General features: G+C 46.7%; 2 protein-coding genes across 2 annotated transcripts; both read left to right on the top strand.

Annotated features, from left to right (window-relative positions):
• Positions 1–1875: 1875 nt before the first annotated feature.
• ccn1l2 (cellular communication network factor 1, like 2) lies at positions 1876–5025 on the top strand. The gene is made up of 5 exons (XM_028996146.1): positions 1876–2190; positions 2673–2886; positions 2969–3304; positions 3499–3698; positions 3810–5025. Exons 1-5 carry the CDS (start codon positions 2119–2121, stop codon positions 4125–4127), a joined length of 1140 nt encoding a protein of 379 aa, XP_028851979.1. The 5' UTR covers positions 1876–2118; the 3' UTR covers positions 4128–5025.
• Positions 5026–11835: 6810 nt separating this feature from the next.
• Positions 11836–16246, top strand: LOC114799543 (LIM domain transcription factor LMO4-B). Its single transcript, XM_028996287.1, has 5 exons — positions 11836–12053; positions 13911–14132; positions 15103–15199; positions 15301–15459; positions 15595–16246. Exons 2-5 carry the CDS (start codon positions 13918–13920, stop codon positions 15601–15603), a joined length of 480 nt encoding a protein of 159 aa, XP_028852120.1. The 5' UTR covers positions 11836–12053; positions 13911–13917; the 3' UTR covers positions 15604–16246.
• Positions 16247–18591: the final 2345 nt, after the last annotated feature.

The raw sequence follows: 18591 nt of genomic DNA, 5'->3' as shown, positions 1-18591 counted from the left end.
GGAGTAGCCATAGATATAGATATGAAAAGATGAGTGTCAAGGGTGGACGCTTAAACTGTTGGCAGGTGCCGACTTTATTGTGTCGACTCTGATGTAATGAACGTCAGCACCATACAGCAGTAGAGGAGTGTGAGGCTGTAGCAATGCATCGCCTAGGCCCTCAGACCTGCCCTTCTCTGGAAATGTTTGTCTGACTGACAAACAATGGCTGGGAACGGGCCAGTCAGACGGTTGCCAACCCCAACCCCCCCCCCCCCCTTCCACCAGGCTGTGATGTGAGATGGCCAGCACACACATCCTGCCTTTGTGGGCCAGGAATCTCAGGAATCCCAACGTCTTTGCCCTCCTCTTCTCCACCTCTCCATCACTAGGTGCTCCCAAACATCGTGGAGATTCTTAGGGGGGGGGCTGCTTCATTTCCAGCCTAATTTTGAGGTTTCGCGTAGTTGTGCAAACTAGCTTGGGTACAGTAGTACCATTCATTTAATTCTGATATAATTCGTTTGGCCAATATAATTTTGGCCCATGATTAACAGTGCTATTCACTGTTTTATTTTTATTTTTTTTGCTTTTAGAGTAAACCTATTCTAGTAAGAATAATATCAGTATCAGATGGAGTTATGGAATAGAAAAAAAACATTGGTATAGATAATATATACACTAACAAAGTCCGATGGTGCTGATGAACAAAGAAACTTGCCAGGATCTGGTCTTAGCAGGTAGACCAGCACAACCAGCATGAAAACACAACAGAAGCTGGTCAAGCATGTGGGCCCATCCAGTCTTATCACATTAATCTAGTCCTGTTGATTCTTTCAGCCGGCTGTTAAGGCATCAAATCAAAGCCTGACCCTCTGGCCTGTGTTTCAGTGCTCCTGTTGGGGCACAAACACATCGTAACATTTGCCAGACTGTCGTTGAAGACCATCTTCTGAAAAGTGAATGCTTGTGTTAGCAGAGGAGCAAAATCAAGACTGTGGCAAATATGTCTGGCTTTGCTGATTTCTTATACACACACATATGTATTCCCTGTTATTTTACAATGCACATTTAGTTAGTCCACAGAGAATTAAAGCTCGATGCTCCAGACATACTGTGGCCTCGTTAAAAAAGCGCTAAATTCCTTTTCCTGTTATGCATTTCATAACACTTAGCCAAGGCCTGATGCGAAAGAAATAAAAAAAACATGTCATGTTCTTAGAAAATGACAATGGGGGTATTTGGGTTTTCCTACAAAAACACGGGAACCTGTCTGAACAGCTTGTGTTTCCTGAAGTGTGGTTGTTAGGAAAGAGTTTGAGGGACCACCGGCACTGGGCAGGAAGTGCTGTGAGCAGAAGGTGTTTCAGGATAGGAGAGGCTCTCTGTTGGGTGGGTGCGCGCATGGGAATTATTGTTTGGAGGGATTTTCTCGGTTCATTGTTTGCATCACCATTTCCTAATCTAAAAACTGTGTGCATAGGATGGGATTTCCCTTTTCTGTTTTGTGTTTCTGAGTGCTTGCTTTTATGTCAATCTGCCGTTACACATTAGTTATGTCAGAGATCCAGATCCTCTATTTTTGGTAAGACTGGCATCTTACTTGTTTAAATTCTGTTGAAACTAATGTAAAGTAAAAAAAATGTAAATATATTTTTTTATATATACAATATATACACACACACACACACACACACACATATATACATATATATATATATTGTATAATATCCACAATTTTGTACAGCATTGCCTTGTGCAAACATTCATCACCTCCTTCTTCAGACCCTCCCCATCCCTCTTTCTTCTGGGGAGGTCTGCTGATGTCACAGGGGGGCTGCCTCACAGCCTGTATAAGGTGAAACGCTGGACAGATTTCTCAGCGGAGCTGTGTTGAGCTGAGGGCAGAAAAAAAGACCGGTGGACACCTGAGCGCACTCGCCTCAAACCTCAGACCCCCTCTTGCATAGACAGACAGAGGCAGACAGTGGCTGATGCACAGATAACAGAATCTGTGGGTAAAAACTAGACTTGAGTCTTAGACTCCCGAGTGGATCTACTGAGCGGCGGCACCCAGTTACTCAACTCGGCATCTGGATCTGAGCATTTCCCCAGAAGCCTTTGCTCAGAGATAAAAGGATGTTATCTTTGTGGACTCAAATGAGGAGGCCTGTCATTGCAATTGTGCTGCTCCTCAGCATGACAGAAATGGTGAGTTCACTGTGTTCTTTTTCTCTCATCGATTATCTTTTAAGTGCCATTGATTGAGTATTGCAAACATATAGTCGACTGTGATTTAAAAATTATTTATAAAAGAATTATCTGTTTATAAATATCTAAATAAAACTTGAATATAATTATAACTTGAGTTATAATTAGTTGTACTGGATGTTTGCAGATAAAAAGTGATGCCTAAACCGTCATTAGCAAGTTGGTGAAGTAATGCACTATACATCTAAAATAATACATTAGCTCATAAACCTAAATAGGCAATATAACGTCAGTACTGTTTTGATGTTGCAATACTATTCCCATAATATTACTGTACAGGAACGTCTTTTTCATTTTAGAACATTTCATATGTTTTTGCTCCTCAAAATGTGATGGCAGTTGATGGCTTAATGACTGGCACAGTGTGGCTTTGTGTCCTGTGACCTCATCTCAGTCCTTCCTCCACCCATGGTGCATTCTAGGTGGAGGGCAGTTGCCCCGCTCGGTGCTCCTGCCCCCCTTCCCCTCCTTCCTGCCCTATGGGTGTGAGTTGGGTGATGGATGCATGTGGCTGTTGTAAGGTGTGCGCCCAGCAGTTCAACCAAGACTGTGGCCCTGACCTGCCCTGTGACCACATCAAGGGCCTGCGCTGTCACCTGGGAGCTGGAGGGAACCCAGAGCATGGCCTGTGCCGAGGTGACAAGATTATTTCACACTTTAAAATGTGTCATATCATTTAGAATAACACTCACGACTTATTGCTTCCTTCCCTGTTCAGCCGAGGTTCAGGGTCGGCCCTGTGAGTTTGGGGGCCGCATCTACCAGCACGGGGAAGACTTCCAACCCAGCTGCCAGCACCAGTGCAGCTGCATGGACGGGGTTGTGGGCTGCATGCCACTGTGCCCGCATGAGGTGCCCCTATCCGACTGGCACTGCTCCAGCCCCCGGCTGGCCAGGCTTCCTGGCCACTGCTGCCAGGAGTGGGTCTGTGATGACAGCAACCACATCAGCGAGGAGACTGTGGAGCCCGTGCAGACGGCCCTCCCAAACCACATCAGCAAGCAGCTCCAGACACGCCCGCGCCTGCAGGCCAGCTCTCACGTTACCTTTCAGGGTACCCATTCTTATTTTATGCATTTATACCAGAGAGCCTCTCCTATCCTGAAACACCTTCTGCTCACAGCACTTCCTGCCCAGTGCCGGTGGTCCCTCAAACTCATTTATATTTTTGCTTTTTGAATGTAGAATGTAGAACATCTGCAATCTCTCAAACTGCTTAGGTCATTTTATTTCAATCTTTTCCCCCAGAATGGCAGTCTCTGCCCCTGTCCACTTCAGACAGCATTTCTAGTACATGTTTCCCTCAAACCACGGACTGGTCAGAATGTTCCGCTACATGTGGCTACGGCGTCTCCTCTCGTATAACCAACAGCAATCCAGATTGCCGCCTGGTCAAGGAAACGAGATTTTGCCAGATAAGGGAGTGTGGTGAAGCCCCTGTGATTAAAGTAAGAGCACACTTAACTGTCTATAAAACACTATATTAAAAAATATATATATATACATACATACATACACACACACACACATATATAATATGTTTAATTTCGTGCTTTCAGCGTGGAAAGAAGTGTCGGCGTGCATTTCGACCCAGAGAGCCGACCAGCATCACATTTGCCGGCTGCTCTACAGCTCGGAGGTATCGGCCGCGATTCTGCGGCTCCTGCACAGACGGCCGTTGCTGCTGGCCTTCTGAGACACGCACCATCCGCCTGCGCTTCCACTGTCCAGACGGAGACAGCGTAACACGCAGTGTCATGTGGATCCAGCGCTGCCGCTGCAATGACAGCTGCCAGGCTGACAGTGGCGCCTCTGGGCCCTCTGTCAGCCTGCACAATGACATACACACCTTCAGAAGTTCTCCATCTCTAGACTAAAGAGCCATATCTGCCACTCCTCATCCTAAATTAGCTACAGTAGGACGTTCCTGGACCATTGGGAGAATTATGTCACACCACCACCATAGAGGTGCTTTCCATGGTGGTCATCACGAGCCCCCAGCTAGGCTATCATTTAGTTAAATGCAAAATAGTACATTAGTACATTTGCTTGCACTTTACATGTCTTGATAATTGAAGGTCTTATAGTCCACCCTGCATGGGACATTTTCTGTGTGGAATCAAGACCTTGTTTTACATCACTGGCGGCCAACTGGTGAAACTGGATTTTCTATTACAGAGGCAGTCTGACGTAGTACAGGCTGTGTTATATGTGTTTGATGTTTGTGTGTTATGCGTCTCTGTTCCAAGTTCAGGGGCAATGAGAATTTTTTTTTAGATGATTCCTGACCGCCTGTCAGTGTGGATAGGTAATGTGCACTAAAAAATGTTTTCCTGTTGAATCTGCCCTGTGATTTATTGGTGTAGATCTTTCATATTTATTTTCAATGTTAGTACTAGGAGGATTGATGGACAAAGCACACAGATTATTATTTACTGACTTCAAGTCCATCACGGTTTTCCCTTTAAACATTCTTTTAATTACAAACTAAAGTAGGCAACTTTCCCTTATGCTGTGAGTGTGTTGTTAACACATGTGTAGTATATGTGTGTGGTGGAGAAACAAAAGACGAGATATGAGAGCAAGATGTCTAAGTGTTTAGTCTACAGGCTTCATTCAGTGGAGTGACAAAAATTTAAAATTGCCTCATTTTTGGGGGCAAGATTTATTTCTGATTTATTTTTCTTTTGACGCTCACCTGTACTGGAATGAAAGTTATTTGGATATTTATAACTTTTAATAAATGGCTTCTTTGGTGTTAACTACAAAAATACATACCAAGTCTAATGTAAATTTTTGTTATGGTACATTCTGTCAGATCCCTTATCAACACTGCAGAAACCGCATTTCCCGGGGCTCCCATATACATTAACAAGAGAACAGAAACATATGACCATCTCTCCGACTATACGTGCATGCGACAAAACAAGATGTCAGCACAATAAAGGCCATAGTCATATTTCTGCAACTGCTCACTTTGCTAGTGATGTGAAGTAAGGTAAGGAGCAGGGCAGGTCAGAGACTGCGGCCCAGGTTCATGATCCTTCAGCATCTGAGCACACAGCCTGGATCTCCAGAGCAAATATAGCAGTCACCTCCTAAATTCCATGAGATGCCCTTTCCTGCTAACAGCACACCCCATGTCTGATGGTTCTTCCGCTCCCTGCTTCTTGGAGCTGTGTGACTGCGAACTTCTTAAAATGTTATCCCAACAGTAATGAAGGGAAGCAAAGTTTAGTCCATGCAGTTCTGATCACAGACAGATACATGCCATGGATCATTTCATATATTGCACATGTGAACACAGTTACAAGCAAACCAATGACAACAGTAGACAGAGTGAACTAAAGTACACTGTAAATGAATGCAGAAACTCAGTCTGAGCACAACACATGCATTCAAAGTCTGACATAACCATGACACTATAAAGAAACCTTTCTGTGGTAATATGAGCGCTATCTTCCAGGATGATGATGCTCCCATCCTCAGAGGCCAAAACCATTAATAACACAATTCATGTAAGTTCCTTTTGTGTTGCCTGTGCACTTTGAGCATTCCTCAGTCACCATGGACATGACTTTACCATGCACCACTAACGTCAGAGGTATAGAAAAGATCTTAATTTTGCCCTATATTTACACAAAGTGTAGTGTAGTTCTTGGAAAAGTACGGTCCCTGTGTTTGCAAAGTCTATGCCACCTTGAATGGGTTTTTTTTTCAGCTAGAAGTGCCTTTTTGTGAGTTAATGCACACACTCTTTGGTATCCCTTGACAACAAGGAGCTCTGAAAACAAATGACATTAATAGACACAGAAAAAATGAAAAAAAAAAAAAATACGACAGTGATGGATGCTCTTCATAGTTGCTGAGTGACTGTTTTTATTAAAAGAATTTTGGCTGTTTATTACCTGGTTTGTAACCTGTTACCTCTCATTTATTGAAGTTTGTTATTCATTAGGTGTCCTTGAGTTATTCACCAAAATGGGAAAGTGGGAGGATTTGTTAAATGTAAGTGCCTTGTCCCGCATGGCAAGCCTTTTTTTTTTTTATGTTTTTTACTCTCTCGGAATAGCTTAGAAGACAGGAAACTACAGATTTTGCCTCGTGTCACATGGAAGTGTCAGGTTGAGGGGCAGTGGCCTGACAGAGGCACAGGAAACATACAGGAAACTGCTGTTGGCCTCAGCGTGTAGAGAGCATGGGGACTAATTTACCATAATCTATCTAGTGTACATGACCGTGCACACAGTGGGACACAAGCACTGACAGCAATTCCATAATAACAACAACAATTAATTATATTTATAGTATATAATATGTCTCATTTTCTGCTTTCAGCATGGAAAGAAGTTTCGACCCAGAGAGCCGACCAGCATCACATTTGCCAGCTGCAAAATAGTACATCAGTACATTTGCTTGCACTTTACATTTCTTGTTAATTGAAGGTCTTATAGTCCACCCTGCATGGGACATTTTCTGTGTGGAATCAAGACCTTGTTTTACATCACTGGCGGCCAACTGGTGAAACTGGATTTTCTATTACAGAGGCAGTCTGACGTAGTACAGGCTGTGTTATATGTGTTTGATGTTTGTATGTTATGCGTCTCTGTTCGAAGTTCATGGGCAATGGGAAATTCAGTAGGGCTGCAGGGTCTCACTCATCCAGGGTTGTTGGTGTGAATACCATCTCAGTCCTTGTGTGTGTACATGCTCTTCCCGTGTTGGCATGGGCTTCCCCTGGGATTGGTGACTCTGAATTGCCTGTAGGTGTGAATGTGTGAGTTTATGGTGTGTGTGTGTGTGTGTGTGTGTATGCACGCTGGGTGAGTCCCCGTCCTCCCCCTGAGCGGGTAAGGAAGTGGACTTCTGAGCGAATGGTTGTCGGTTTTAATGGCAAGTCGTTAAGTTTCCACTGAGGTCCCTTTGAGCAAAGTATCGTACCAACACACCGCCTTTCATGGCTGCCCACTGCTGACTGAAGGACACATTTTGTTGTGTGCCCCGCATATATCACAATGAATCAATTTCAGTCACTTTCAGTTAAGTGATCGAGTGAGTGAAAAACTAATAAGAGTCATTCAAATGATACACAAAAGGACACACAAAGACAACTTCAAACCACAGTAGTGAATTATCAATACATAGATATGTTAATTTAATTAATAACAACATTATGACATTTCAGCTATTGTTAATGGTTTTTAAACTACACCACGCTACACTACAGCTCTGACCTCATTTACCCCATCATGGCCTCCAGGTCTTTAAGGTCAGACAGTATGGGTGTCCTGAATGTACACTGCTCCCATCTGAGACTTTTGACAAATGCGGTGCCCCCACAAGCCCAAGATTGAAATCAAGGTTCAAAACCTACCAGTGCTCCCTGGACTTCTTGGCCCTCTAACATCTGTCTTGATATGTCTGTCTCTGTTTGACCCTAATTAATTCTCATTTATATTTAAGTGTGTGTGTGTGTATATATATATATATATATATATATATATATGTCAGGATTGCCTGCAGCTGGGCTCCACACCGGAACCCAATCCTGACGCCCCATAAATGCCGGAAGTTTCCGCCCGTTCGGGGTCGCTGGCATTTTCGTGGACTCTGCACGAACTTGACCTGGTTTTGTTATGAGTGTTTTGAGTTCTGGCAATCGCCACACGCCTACGGGTTAGTTTCACTTCGTTATTTAAGTTAAATCGTTTTCGGCCACCGCGCCGCTGTTTATTTGTATTTCTTTATTGTTTGTATTAATAAAACCCCGTTCCCAACATGTCAAACCTCTGCGCTTCCTTCCCTCGTAAGTCCGTAGTCGTGACAGAATGCCAGCGACCCCCCCAAAAGCGCAGAGGTAGAAAACAGAGGAGAAGAAACGCCGCGAAAGACGCAGCCCGGCGCGGCGAACGCGGACGGCAGGGGAGAGACGCGCCGCCCGTTCTGGTGGAGCGTTTTCTCCCCGAGAAGCCGTGGTACGCGGCGCCGCGTGATGACGTCACCCCCGGGAAACTCCGCGAAACCCGGAAGCGACAACGTCGGCGGGTGAGTGGGCGGAGTGAGGACGTTGGCGTCGGCAGCAGCGAGGAAGTGACGTGGGCAGCGAGCGCAGAAGATGCGACCCCCACGATCTTCGCCATGTCGAGCCAAGAACTCTGCGCTCTGCTGGCAAGGCACCCCGTGGACTGGGACGACACGGACGACGACGAGAGCACGGGAGACGAGAGTTGGGCTCCGCCCATCGCGCCAGTCTGCGATCGTCGCAAGGTCCGTGGGGACCCACGTCACTTCCAGGGGGGTGAGAAGCGGCAACAACGGCGGCGTTCCTCCAGCGAGGAGGTGGGCAGCCTCCAGCCCGAATGGCCAGAGTACTGCCCATGGGAGCTTATCGCGCCATGGGTCCAGGATGTCCGCAGGGTGGACGACCCTCGGAGTCACCGGTGGGAGGACACGGATGACGAAAGCGATGATGACGTGGATTTTCGGTGGGCGGTCGGTGCCTGGATGGCTCCGCCCAGCGTGCGCGTCCGAGATCATCGCGGCGTCCGTGATGACCCATGTGACTTCCGGGGGTACGAGGTTGACACGGACGACGACCAGGATGACGCCGTTTGGGCAGTCGGTGCCGGGATGGCTCCGCCCATTGCGCCCATCCAGGATCGTCACGAGGTCCGTGGAGACCCACGTCCCTCCCAGCAGTGTGAGGAAAGCTGGTGGAAGAGGGCGACGGGAGGTCGCCAGCCAGCAACTGCGCTGCCGGGACTGCCTCGCAGGGAATCCTCCATTCCTGCTCCAGTCGCCGACCCGCCTTCCCTCTGCCCGGACGTTCCCCAGCGAAATGGCAGCGCAGCACCAGCGCCCACACCTGCTGGAGAAGACGTCCACCCCCCTCCACACCACACACCTACCACCATCTCCAGCGACGTGCCCAGCCCCGTGTGGGACAGCCCAATTGTCCCGGGACCCTTCAGTGGGGCAGCAGACACAGACGAGATCACTACCATCCTCACGTGTCTGACTGGATCAGCATGGGGCTGGAGCACAACCCTCTGGCAGCAGGGAGAGACAGACAGGAGTTTTCGGGACTTCCAACAGAGACTGAGGGCGGAGTTTGATCGGCCTGAGCCAGGGATCGAACTCTGCCCCTCCACCACATCCAGTGCCAGTCAGGATCCGGGGCAAGAAGACCCAGCACTGGTGGGCGACGAGAAGGTCGCTCCTCCCGAGATCCTGGCTGTGCCCCCTGAGGAGGTCCCGGAGAGCCCAGAGAGGGAGCCAGACGACCCTCTCTTCTGTCTGTCTCTGTCTGTGTGTGTCTGTGTGGCATATGTGTCCGTATGTTGCCCCCACTTCCCCTCTTTGTGTCCACCAGATGGTGACCCAGCAGCAGAGCCGAACCCCAGGGAGGGAGTTCCCAACCTGACTGCACCGGTCCAAGGCGAGGTGGACGAGCCCCAAGGTACCCCTAAGTCCAGCCGGGGGGGGTGCTCCCCCAAAGAATTTTTTGGGGGGGTGCAGTTCGGGTTGGGGACTCCTCCTGAGGGGAGGGGAGGTGGGGAAGCGATGGAGCTGGGTCCTCCGGTAGCCAGTAAGGAGGGCGGGCCAGGCATGGGCCTGCGTCTGCCTCCAGAGGGGTGGAGCGCCATAGAGCCCCCGGGTAGGCATGAGGACCCAGCTGGGACAGACAGGAAGAGGGCCTGCTTGTCCCAACGGACGCAGAAGGGGCTAGCCGGATGGTCTGGCAATGCCCCCCCCTTGGCACCAGGGCCGTGCAGCGAGAGGGGCTGCATAGTCCCAGAAGGCACCAGCCTGGGGTGCCTGGAACAGTCGCCGGAGGCTCTGGGACAATCTCCCTGCGCGGTGCAGGGGGTGACACAAGACGTGTCAGAGGGGACATGTGGAGACAGGGCCCACACGTACCCAGATGGATCGGCCCTGATTATTGTGTGCAGGTACGGGAGTCCGGGGCCGCCATGCGGGACCACGCCGGGGAGCCAGGCCGAGGGTCCGGGGCCGCCAAGCGGGACCACGCCGGGGAGCCAGGCCGAGGGTCCGGGGCCGCCAAGCGGGACCACGCCGGGGAGCCAGGCCGAGGGTCCGGGGCCGCCAAGCGGGACCACGCCGGGGAGCCAGGCCGAGGGTCCGGGGCCGCCAAGCGGGACCACGCCGGGGAGCCAGGCCGAGGGTCCGGGGCCGCCAAGCGGGACCACGCCGGGGAGCCAGGCCGAGGGACCGGGGCCGCCACGCCTGACCACGCCGGGGAGCCAGCCCGAGGGACCGGGGCCGCCACGCCTGACCACGCCGGGGAGCCAGCCCGAGGGACCGGGGCCGCCACGCCTGACCACGCCGGGGAGCCAGCCCGAGGGACCGGGTCCTCCAAGGGGAGGATACAGCAGGGCAGGAGCCCTGTGGTTGCCGCCGTCCGCCCCGCCGCCTCCACTGATTGTACTGTTGGGGCTCCGAGGACGTAGCCCTTGGAGGGGGGGCTCTGTCAGGATTGCCTGCAGCTGGGCTCCACACCGGAACCCAATCCTGACGCCCCATAAATGCCGGAAGTTTCCGCCCGTTCGGGGTCGCTGGCATTTTCGTGGACTCTGCACGAACTTGACCTGGTTTTGTTATGAGTGTTTTGAGTTCTGGCAATCGCCACACGCCTACGGGTTAGTTTCACTTCGTTATTTAAGTTAAATCGTTTTCGGCCACCGCGCCGCTGTTTATTTGTATTTCTTTATTGTTTGTATTAATAAAACCCCGTTCCCAACATGTCAAACCTCTGCGCTTCCTTCCCTCGTAAGTCCGTAGTCGTGACAATATATATATATATATATATATATATATATATATATATATATATATATATTATTATTATTATTATTATTATTTTCTTTCTATCCCAGCACTGTGGTCAGTATAAACTGTGGATAAATTACTTAACGTAGTTACTGTCATATTTAATCCGTTTGAAAGCAACCAATGTGCTGACAGAAAGAGGTTTGCCTGCCATCTGGTGGTGTTTGAGCAAAATTTGCACATTTACTTTAATACTATATTGGTCTTAATGCTTAATGCCCTCCATTAGTAGCATTAGTAGAAGAATCAGAAAATCTGACATTACAGAGTCAACGGAACAAAAGGATTTAGGAAACATGAAGAACGTGATACATTCCTCTTTCAGAGGAATTGAAATAAATTTAATGTCTCAACTAAACAAACAGTACGTTACACGCCATAATCTGTTTTACGTGGCTAGGGCTCACGTCCACTCTTTTGTCTATGTAGTTCGGAAAAAATGTAATTAGCTGGGTTTATGTTTAAAATTTCCTTTAAGGAAAAAAAACAAACTGCGCAATAATGTGGTTTAATCTGCTATCCGTGACTTCGCACCGGCCACGTTAATAACTAAAGGATGGCCGCTCCCCGGATAATTCCTCCCATTTGGATGATGGGGGGCGATTAGTCAATTATTTCCTCCGCACACATCCATCATCCTGTCAGCGGCCACGCCCACCGGGCGCTGATTGGCCGCGCAGGGGCCGGGCCTCGCCACGTGACCGCGGGGCCGCCTTAAAGGCGCCCGGGCCGCGCGTCCGCGCCAGCTCCGCGTGCGCGCGCGCGTCAGTGCGGTAACGGGGGCCTGTCTGCCGCGCGTAATGGTGGCTCTGAACGCCCAGCACGTCCGTGAGCCGCGCAGCGCTTAGTGGAGAGAGGGCTACAGGGAGCTAACTTTCTACACTCCGCCAGCCTGGGAGCTGTGGATCTTACCAGAAGTTGGCCGTGCTGTCCGAAGCAGCCGGGACGCCAGGGTAAGGCGTTTCATTCCCTCTCGGCCATTTGGCATTAAAGTAATGGCTTTCGCGTACATTATAAATTGCAGCAATGTTCCGTTCGGTGCGAAGCCACGCCACCACCCCATCAGACATTTTATTACATATATATTATATAATAGTTGCAGGTTATTCAAATTAATTTCTGATCAAAACTCCTGTTACAAGGCAGTATATTAACACATGCCATACCAATACATAATACATCATAAGTCATCTTTTCTCGGGCGGGATGATATGAATTATAAAACTGGCCTAATTTCGTAGCCTATTAAATCTGACCTTCAACTATGGCTGACTTGGACAAATAGTGTCGTTTAGCGTTGGGAATCCTTGTAAACTAACTGTACAAGGTTGTCTACTTGACATGCTTTCAGTTGTACAATTTATTGATGTTGTTACAGTGTTACTACAATGTTACATCGTTACTTGCATTGTTTGTGTCGCATGCATTGATGCTTTGCTTTATACAGTGTTAAAACAGAAATATAAGAACACATCACCGCCGCGCTTTTGATCTTTCGGAGTTTAAAAGTCCTCTCTCCTTAAACCAGTCGCTCGATCCCCTGTATAAATATTTCTGTTAGGGAGGAGGGGGGAGTTGCGACCGCCGAGTGCGCCCGGCATGTCCATTCATGAACTTTTGGGCTTCAACTTCGCTTAACCCTGCTCCTTTTACATACACCACAGTCTAGATAATAAAAAAAGAAAGAAAAGTCTGCCTTTTGGGCTTAAGCCCTCCAGTTGGCATGTTGGGGCTGTTTCATGGGTGAATAAAAGGGGACCTTTGGTGAGGGTTTGAGAGATTTGAGTAATGGGGGTATTTTGTTATGGTGAGCCCAGTCTGGAATGCTTTTATTGTCTGGCAGCAGTGGTGGTGATCATTTAAAAAAAAAAAAAAAACACACACACACACACAGCCCACACATTTTGTTCTCGTTCCGCCGGGTAAGATTAGATAATCGCTAGCAGCGATCTTTGTTTGCACTGTGCTAATTAATAGGTTATGCCGCAAACCCAGGGATCACTTTCAACGATGTCTTCACTGATCTGTGGCTGAAAACAATAAAGTAGTTTTTTTTTTTTGTGCATATTAATCACTACATATAACCACAACCACTTAATAAAAAAAAATTAAGTGGTACAGCTTATTGATTTTTTTATATATACTTTTAAATATATTAGTTAAATGTTAGGGACATTTGATGGGCTGCTGCATTTACACGGTTTTATTAGCACTAGCTGATTTAGTGGTTGAGTGTGAAGTCCATATCTGGACTCCCCTGAGCATTAGTCACTTAAGTGTATTTATGAGAGCGCAATTATGGTAATGTGACATCCATTAATCTCGACAGGCTTTTTGCCCACTGGACATTAATGGATGGCGCGTGAAGTGTGGTTCCTCCCACAGTTTTTCCTTTCTTTTTCTTAAAACTCATTTTTTTTCTGCATGTCCATTGTTGATAAGTGGGTCTCTGTCTCTAAATTTATTATAATGCAGTTGAAGTGCATGCATCCTTTGTGTTTGAGAATCTTGCCGATTTTGTGCCTTTTTAAGGCGGTATTTGCGTGTGGCAAGTATACACACTCACACACACTAGGTAATGTCCTATAATGTTTATTCTACGGCGTCAACAGAACACTGCAGAGAACTGCTCGTTGCCCTGTTCAAACAGGGAATCAAAGTGCAACCACCTCAAATGTGGTATTATTGCTGTTGCCACTTGTATGAAACGAGTGCCTACCGTCCTCACCACGTACATCTCTTAGCATGGCCTGACACTCTAGAACAATCCGTGAAACCTTTTGCTTCTGTTGCGTGATCTACTTCCGCAGTTGTGCCATGGTGAACAGTCAGGTCCCCGGCAGCGGGTCTCCACCCAGGTCGTGCGCCGGGTGCGGCGGGCGGATTGCAGATCGCTTCCTACTCTTCTCCATGGACAGATACTGGCACACACGGTGCCTGAAGTGCTCCTGTTGCCAGGCCCCACTGGGCGAGATCGGTACCACCTGCTACAGCAAAGGGGGCATGATCCTGTGCAGAAACGACTACATCAGGTGAGAAATGCATCTGGCTGTGGCACCGTGCCGCACAGGCATGCGTGCAGACGTAATTGAAGACAGACACAGAAGAGGCTTCGGGGGGCAGCGATAATTTAGATGGCAGGAATGTTATGGGGGGCTGGGGTCAAGGGGTCTCGCGGTGATGTTTCTCCAGCTGCTCTTCTGTGGCATCTGAAATCTGTGAATTCAGATGCACTACAGGAAATCCTTGCATTAGACTCCAGCTCTAGGGCCTCAGTACTGAGGACCTCCCGTTGAGTCCAACTGAGCAGAAACAGACAGGTTTTACATGAATTTGCAGCAGTAAAAAACCTGCATAAAAAATGCATGTGACTGTGTAAAAGGGTGTCTAGCAGGCCGGATCTGACTGATGGAATATTGTACTAAAGGGTTGGAATGTTTACCACCACACATTGTTTGCCTATATGAAAATGGGAAAACTCTCGAACATCTTTCACCTTGGCATTCATGTCGACTGTCTCCTTAATATGGATGGATCTGGTAAAACTTTGTACAAATTAGATCAGATGATCACAGGACTGACATTATGTATGAGACACTACACTAATGCCCGTGATTCTAACATGTGCTGTTGAATTGCTGTTGTCTTTAGATTTGGCTACATTTCGCAGTGTTTTAATTAGTCTTTAATAAAGGGGGTCGTCTTCTGTTCAGGCCAATACAGCGTGTAGTACATTTGCCACAAAAGAAATTCACAGTGAAATTTCTAGGCCTGTTATGAAATACTCTTGTTCATCTCAAACGCTCATTTGACTTTCATTATCAATTAATGCTGATAAGTTGTCCCTACTCTGTTCATCCTCCCATCCTCTTCCTCTGGGTTCTGTTTTTACAGTTAGTTTGCTTATGGTGCACCAATTCCACTGGGTTCCAGTATTTGGTGTGGTGCTGGATTGAAATGTAAAAAAGCTAAATGTTTTTTTTTAACTATGTTCTTTCACAGGCTGTTCGGCCATACAGGGGCATGCAGTGCTTGTGGTCAGTCCATCCCTGCCAGTGAGATGGTGATGAGGGCACAGGGGAACGTGTACCACCTGAAGGTGAGCATTTATTTTTTTTTTCTTTCTGAATCATGGACCAGGTCTAATGGTTCTGTTTGCTCACCCTAAGCAACCGGCCTTGTATTGGACTCCCTTTGCAGTGCTTCACCTGTGCAACGTGCAGAAACCGGTTGGTGCCTGGTGACCGCTTTCACTACGTGAACGGCACCATCTTCTGCGAACATGATCGCCCCGGCGGGCCCTTGCTGGCTGGCCACCTGCCCCCATTGCAGAGCAACCCTGTGCTGCCTGATCAAAAGGTGAGCCATGGCCTTGTCATGTTTCACCCGCTGAACTCTTCATCGCTCTTGTAGGTGGGCCATAATCAGAGTTCCATCAGTAATCTGCAAATGTTGTGGTTTCATGCATATTGCTCTCTCCTTCTGTGTCTAAAGGTCTGCTGAATGCGGCATCGGTCAGCATCTTCCCATTCGTCTTGCACTTCATTCAAGCAACAGTATCAGCTCCCGAATTTCGTATCGTATTGTACCATACCATTGGATTTGAAGCACTGACTTTTTAAAGATTCCACCTTGTGGTATGTTTTCAGGTGTTGCCTGGATAGCAGCATAATGGCCTTAAATGGCTGTTTTACTATTATTATTATTCAGACAGTATGGTAATAGATCTGTGAACATTAGCTTTTGTCTAAGGCCCGTGGAACCTTTTGTATAGTCTTCTTTTTGTTGACTTTTAACAAGTACAAGTTCCCTTGCGGTTACCCAGGCTCACAGGAAATAGTTTTTTTCTTCCATGTTGTATGTACAGCCTCCTTTAAATGCTTTCATCAATGCTCTCTTTAATTGTTTTCTAATATTAAATTCATCAGGTTTTTTTTTTTTGTTTCATAGCAAGCAGAATAATCGAGCTTGTGTACATGAAAATGTCTAGAGCCCTGTTGAAGGCTGATAAACTGTAAATATTTTTTTATGATGGTATTGTGTGCTACGTTAGAATTATATTGCCTGAAATGTAACATCCTCTTTTACTGGGTGTCTATTTAAGATGTGGATTATCAAAAGAAAACAATAAATAAACAAAACCATAGAGCTGCTGTACTGCATTCATTGTACCAAGCGCTGAATGGAACTTTGTAAGAAACCCCGTTCATTTCCGAACGCTTCCTCCCTCTGGCTCTCGCTGGTGCAGGCATGATTACCCGTAGGAATGGAATTAAAGGGCTCGAGCTCTGACCATTACTGAAGCAATTAAATGTGAGCACGGTATCTCTTCTGCGTTTGCACATGGGAGGTTGAACTTTGGTCTGATCCCATGTCTGAATTTAATAAGGCCTAATCTGGAGCCAGGCTAATTAAGAGGGTGCAGCTCGTTTCCATTCAGTGCTTCAAAACAATCAGATGCATTAACTGTTTACCATGTTGCAATTAAAAAATGCCACACAGCTTCACCCACACACAGCCACCCCCTTCCCACCAGCAACCCCCGACATGGCCCCCTCACTCCAACCCTCGTTGCCCTTGAGTTTATTGGCATCCACTTCAAGTCGGCTTCAGAATTTCATGTCTGTGTTTAGCGAGATTTTTAAGCGGTTATGTAAAAGCCCAGTACATTATTTCCCTCACTATAGAGCGAAGCAGCAAATGAAATGTTTATGCCTTCATGTGCCACTTTAAAGAAGCCTTTTTATACAGAGGATGTCCCTGTATGAGATCTTTATTTCATCTTTGTCTAATAATAGCATCATTTTAGACATACTGAGTGTATGCAGGGCAAATTGTAACAAGAATCGCTGACTTAATTTAGAGACTAGTGAAATGGTGATATGGAGGGTGTGGAACCCTCAATGACACCATAATCTGTTCATACTTTAAGAAGAAAAGAATTTAATAGAGTTGCTGTCTTGGTGCTGATACTGCATCTGTTTTTTATGCAACGTCTGATTGAAAAAGCATCAGGCAAATTCATTAACGTATGCAAATGATCCCTATTACAAATATCCTCATATCGTGATAAGTAAGGAAATAAAAACCTTGGCAGAATTTGAATCCCATGGCGCCACAAGTTACACTTTGCATTCAAACCAATCAAGCCTCATCTGCATATTACTAATTAGCTGAGCATATTCAAATGCCAATTAGCAGGTCTCAGAGAAAAAGCGATTCTACCAGGGAGGCTTTATCTTCTATCAGAAAAGTTTGCAGGTGTATGGGATGCTATGTGGCTTCTGTCAGAAAAGTGTTTATATTCACTAATTAATCAAATTAACACATGCAAATGAGTCTAATTGCTTTAGCTTTCACGCCTCATGCTGTGTGGAAAATAGGGGGGGGAAATGAGCTGAAAAGATATTTTTACTAGCTGACGAGGAATGATGAGACCTAGAGATGTCTATGCCATGCCTGTGATCTGAATCCAGAAAACTGACAATGAGGCCCAAAGTTTGCCCCTGTGGACTTGGGGAAGGTAGAAAGCGGTGGCACAAAACGAGCATGCTGAAGATATGCCTCTAAATTGGAACATTGTGAGCCTGCCAGAACGATTTACTTTTATGTATTCAAGGATTCCAAACAAAGCTGAGTGTAAGTAGGCACTCACGTGAAATGTGACTGGAGCAGCGTTTGCACTGCATGATATGTGACATTATCATACGACTTCATGTCGATCTGATCCATACACGACCACACAATAAATGGAGAAAATAAGGAAAACAAATACTACATACCGACTGAAAATTGTAAATTAGAAAAATATAAATGCTAGACTAGTCATGACAGATAATGAATAACAATAATGACCAGTGACAAACAGACCTGTCAAGATACAATTATTTAGTTGATATATTGCTTAACCCTAGTTCACTGTTCTTGTATTGGTAGGACATGCCTGATTTGATATATATACCTGATTTGATATATCATGTTTTAATGAAATATACAAAATGTGTGTCAGTTTGGTCCAGGGCACAAAATGTTTAGAAGGAAGCAATAGTGTGTTAAAGTAGTATAGATTGCAGTTATCTCCCAAAAGTTCCTCACTGTTTGGGAGAAATCATAATCACATCATCCGGCATGGCTGAACTAAAATGTTATCAATGGATTGCACTGTAATTCAGTCCTTTACATCATCCAGTTGGCTTTTTGCTGCAATTCACACCTCATCACAGAAACTCAAATCTCAGCTCCTTAGGCCACGCATTAAAGGAGTGTTTTTATGGGGTATGATTTCTAACTCAGTTAAATGAAACATGAATTCAGGGGAACATTCCATGCTTTGCCATAATAAAGCACTGCTCTGCAGGCGAAGCAGGAAGCTTGATGACAAAGAGATGGAGCTGACAACTGCGAACATAACAGAGGGGAATGAAGGAGAAGATGAGCGAGGGAGAGATAGGGGGAAAAAGTTCCCTGCCCAATCAGAATTCTTTGAATAAT

Source organism: Denticeps clupeoides, chromosome 11 (genome assembly GCF_900700375.1).
Source record: "Denticeps clupeoides chromosome 11, fDenClu1.1, whole genome shotgun sequence".
NCBI lineage: Eukaryota > Metazoa > Chordata > Actinopteri > Clupeiformes > Denticipitidae > Denticeps > Denticeps clupeoides.
The sequence above is the reverse complement of the archived record's forward strand: the minus strand, read 5'-3'. Positions and strand labels throughout refer to the sequence as shown.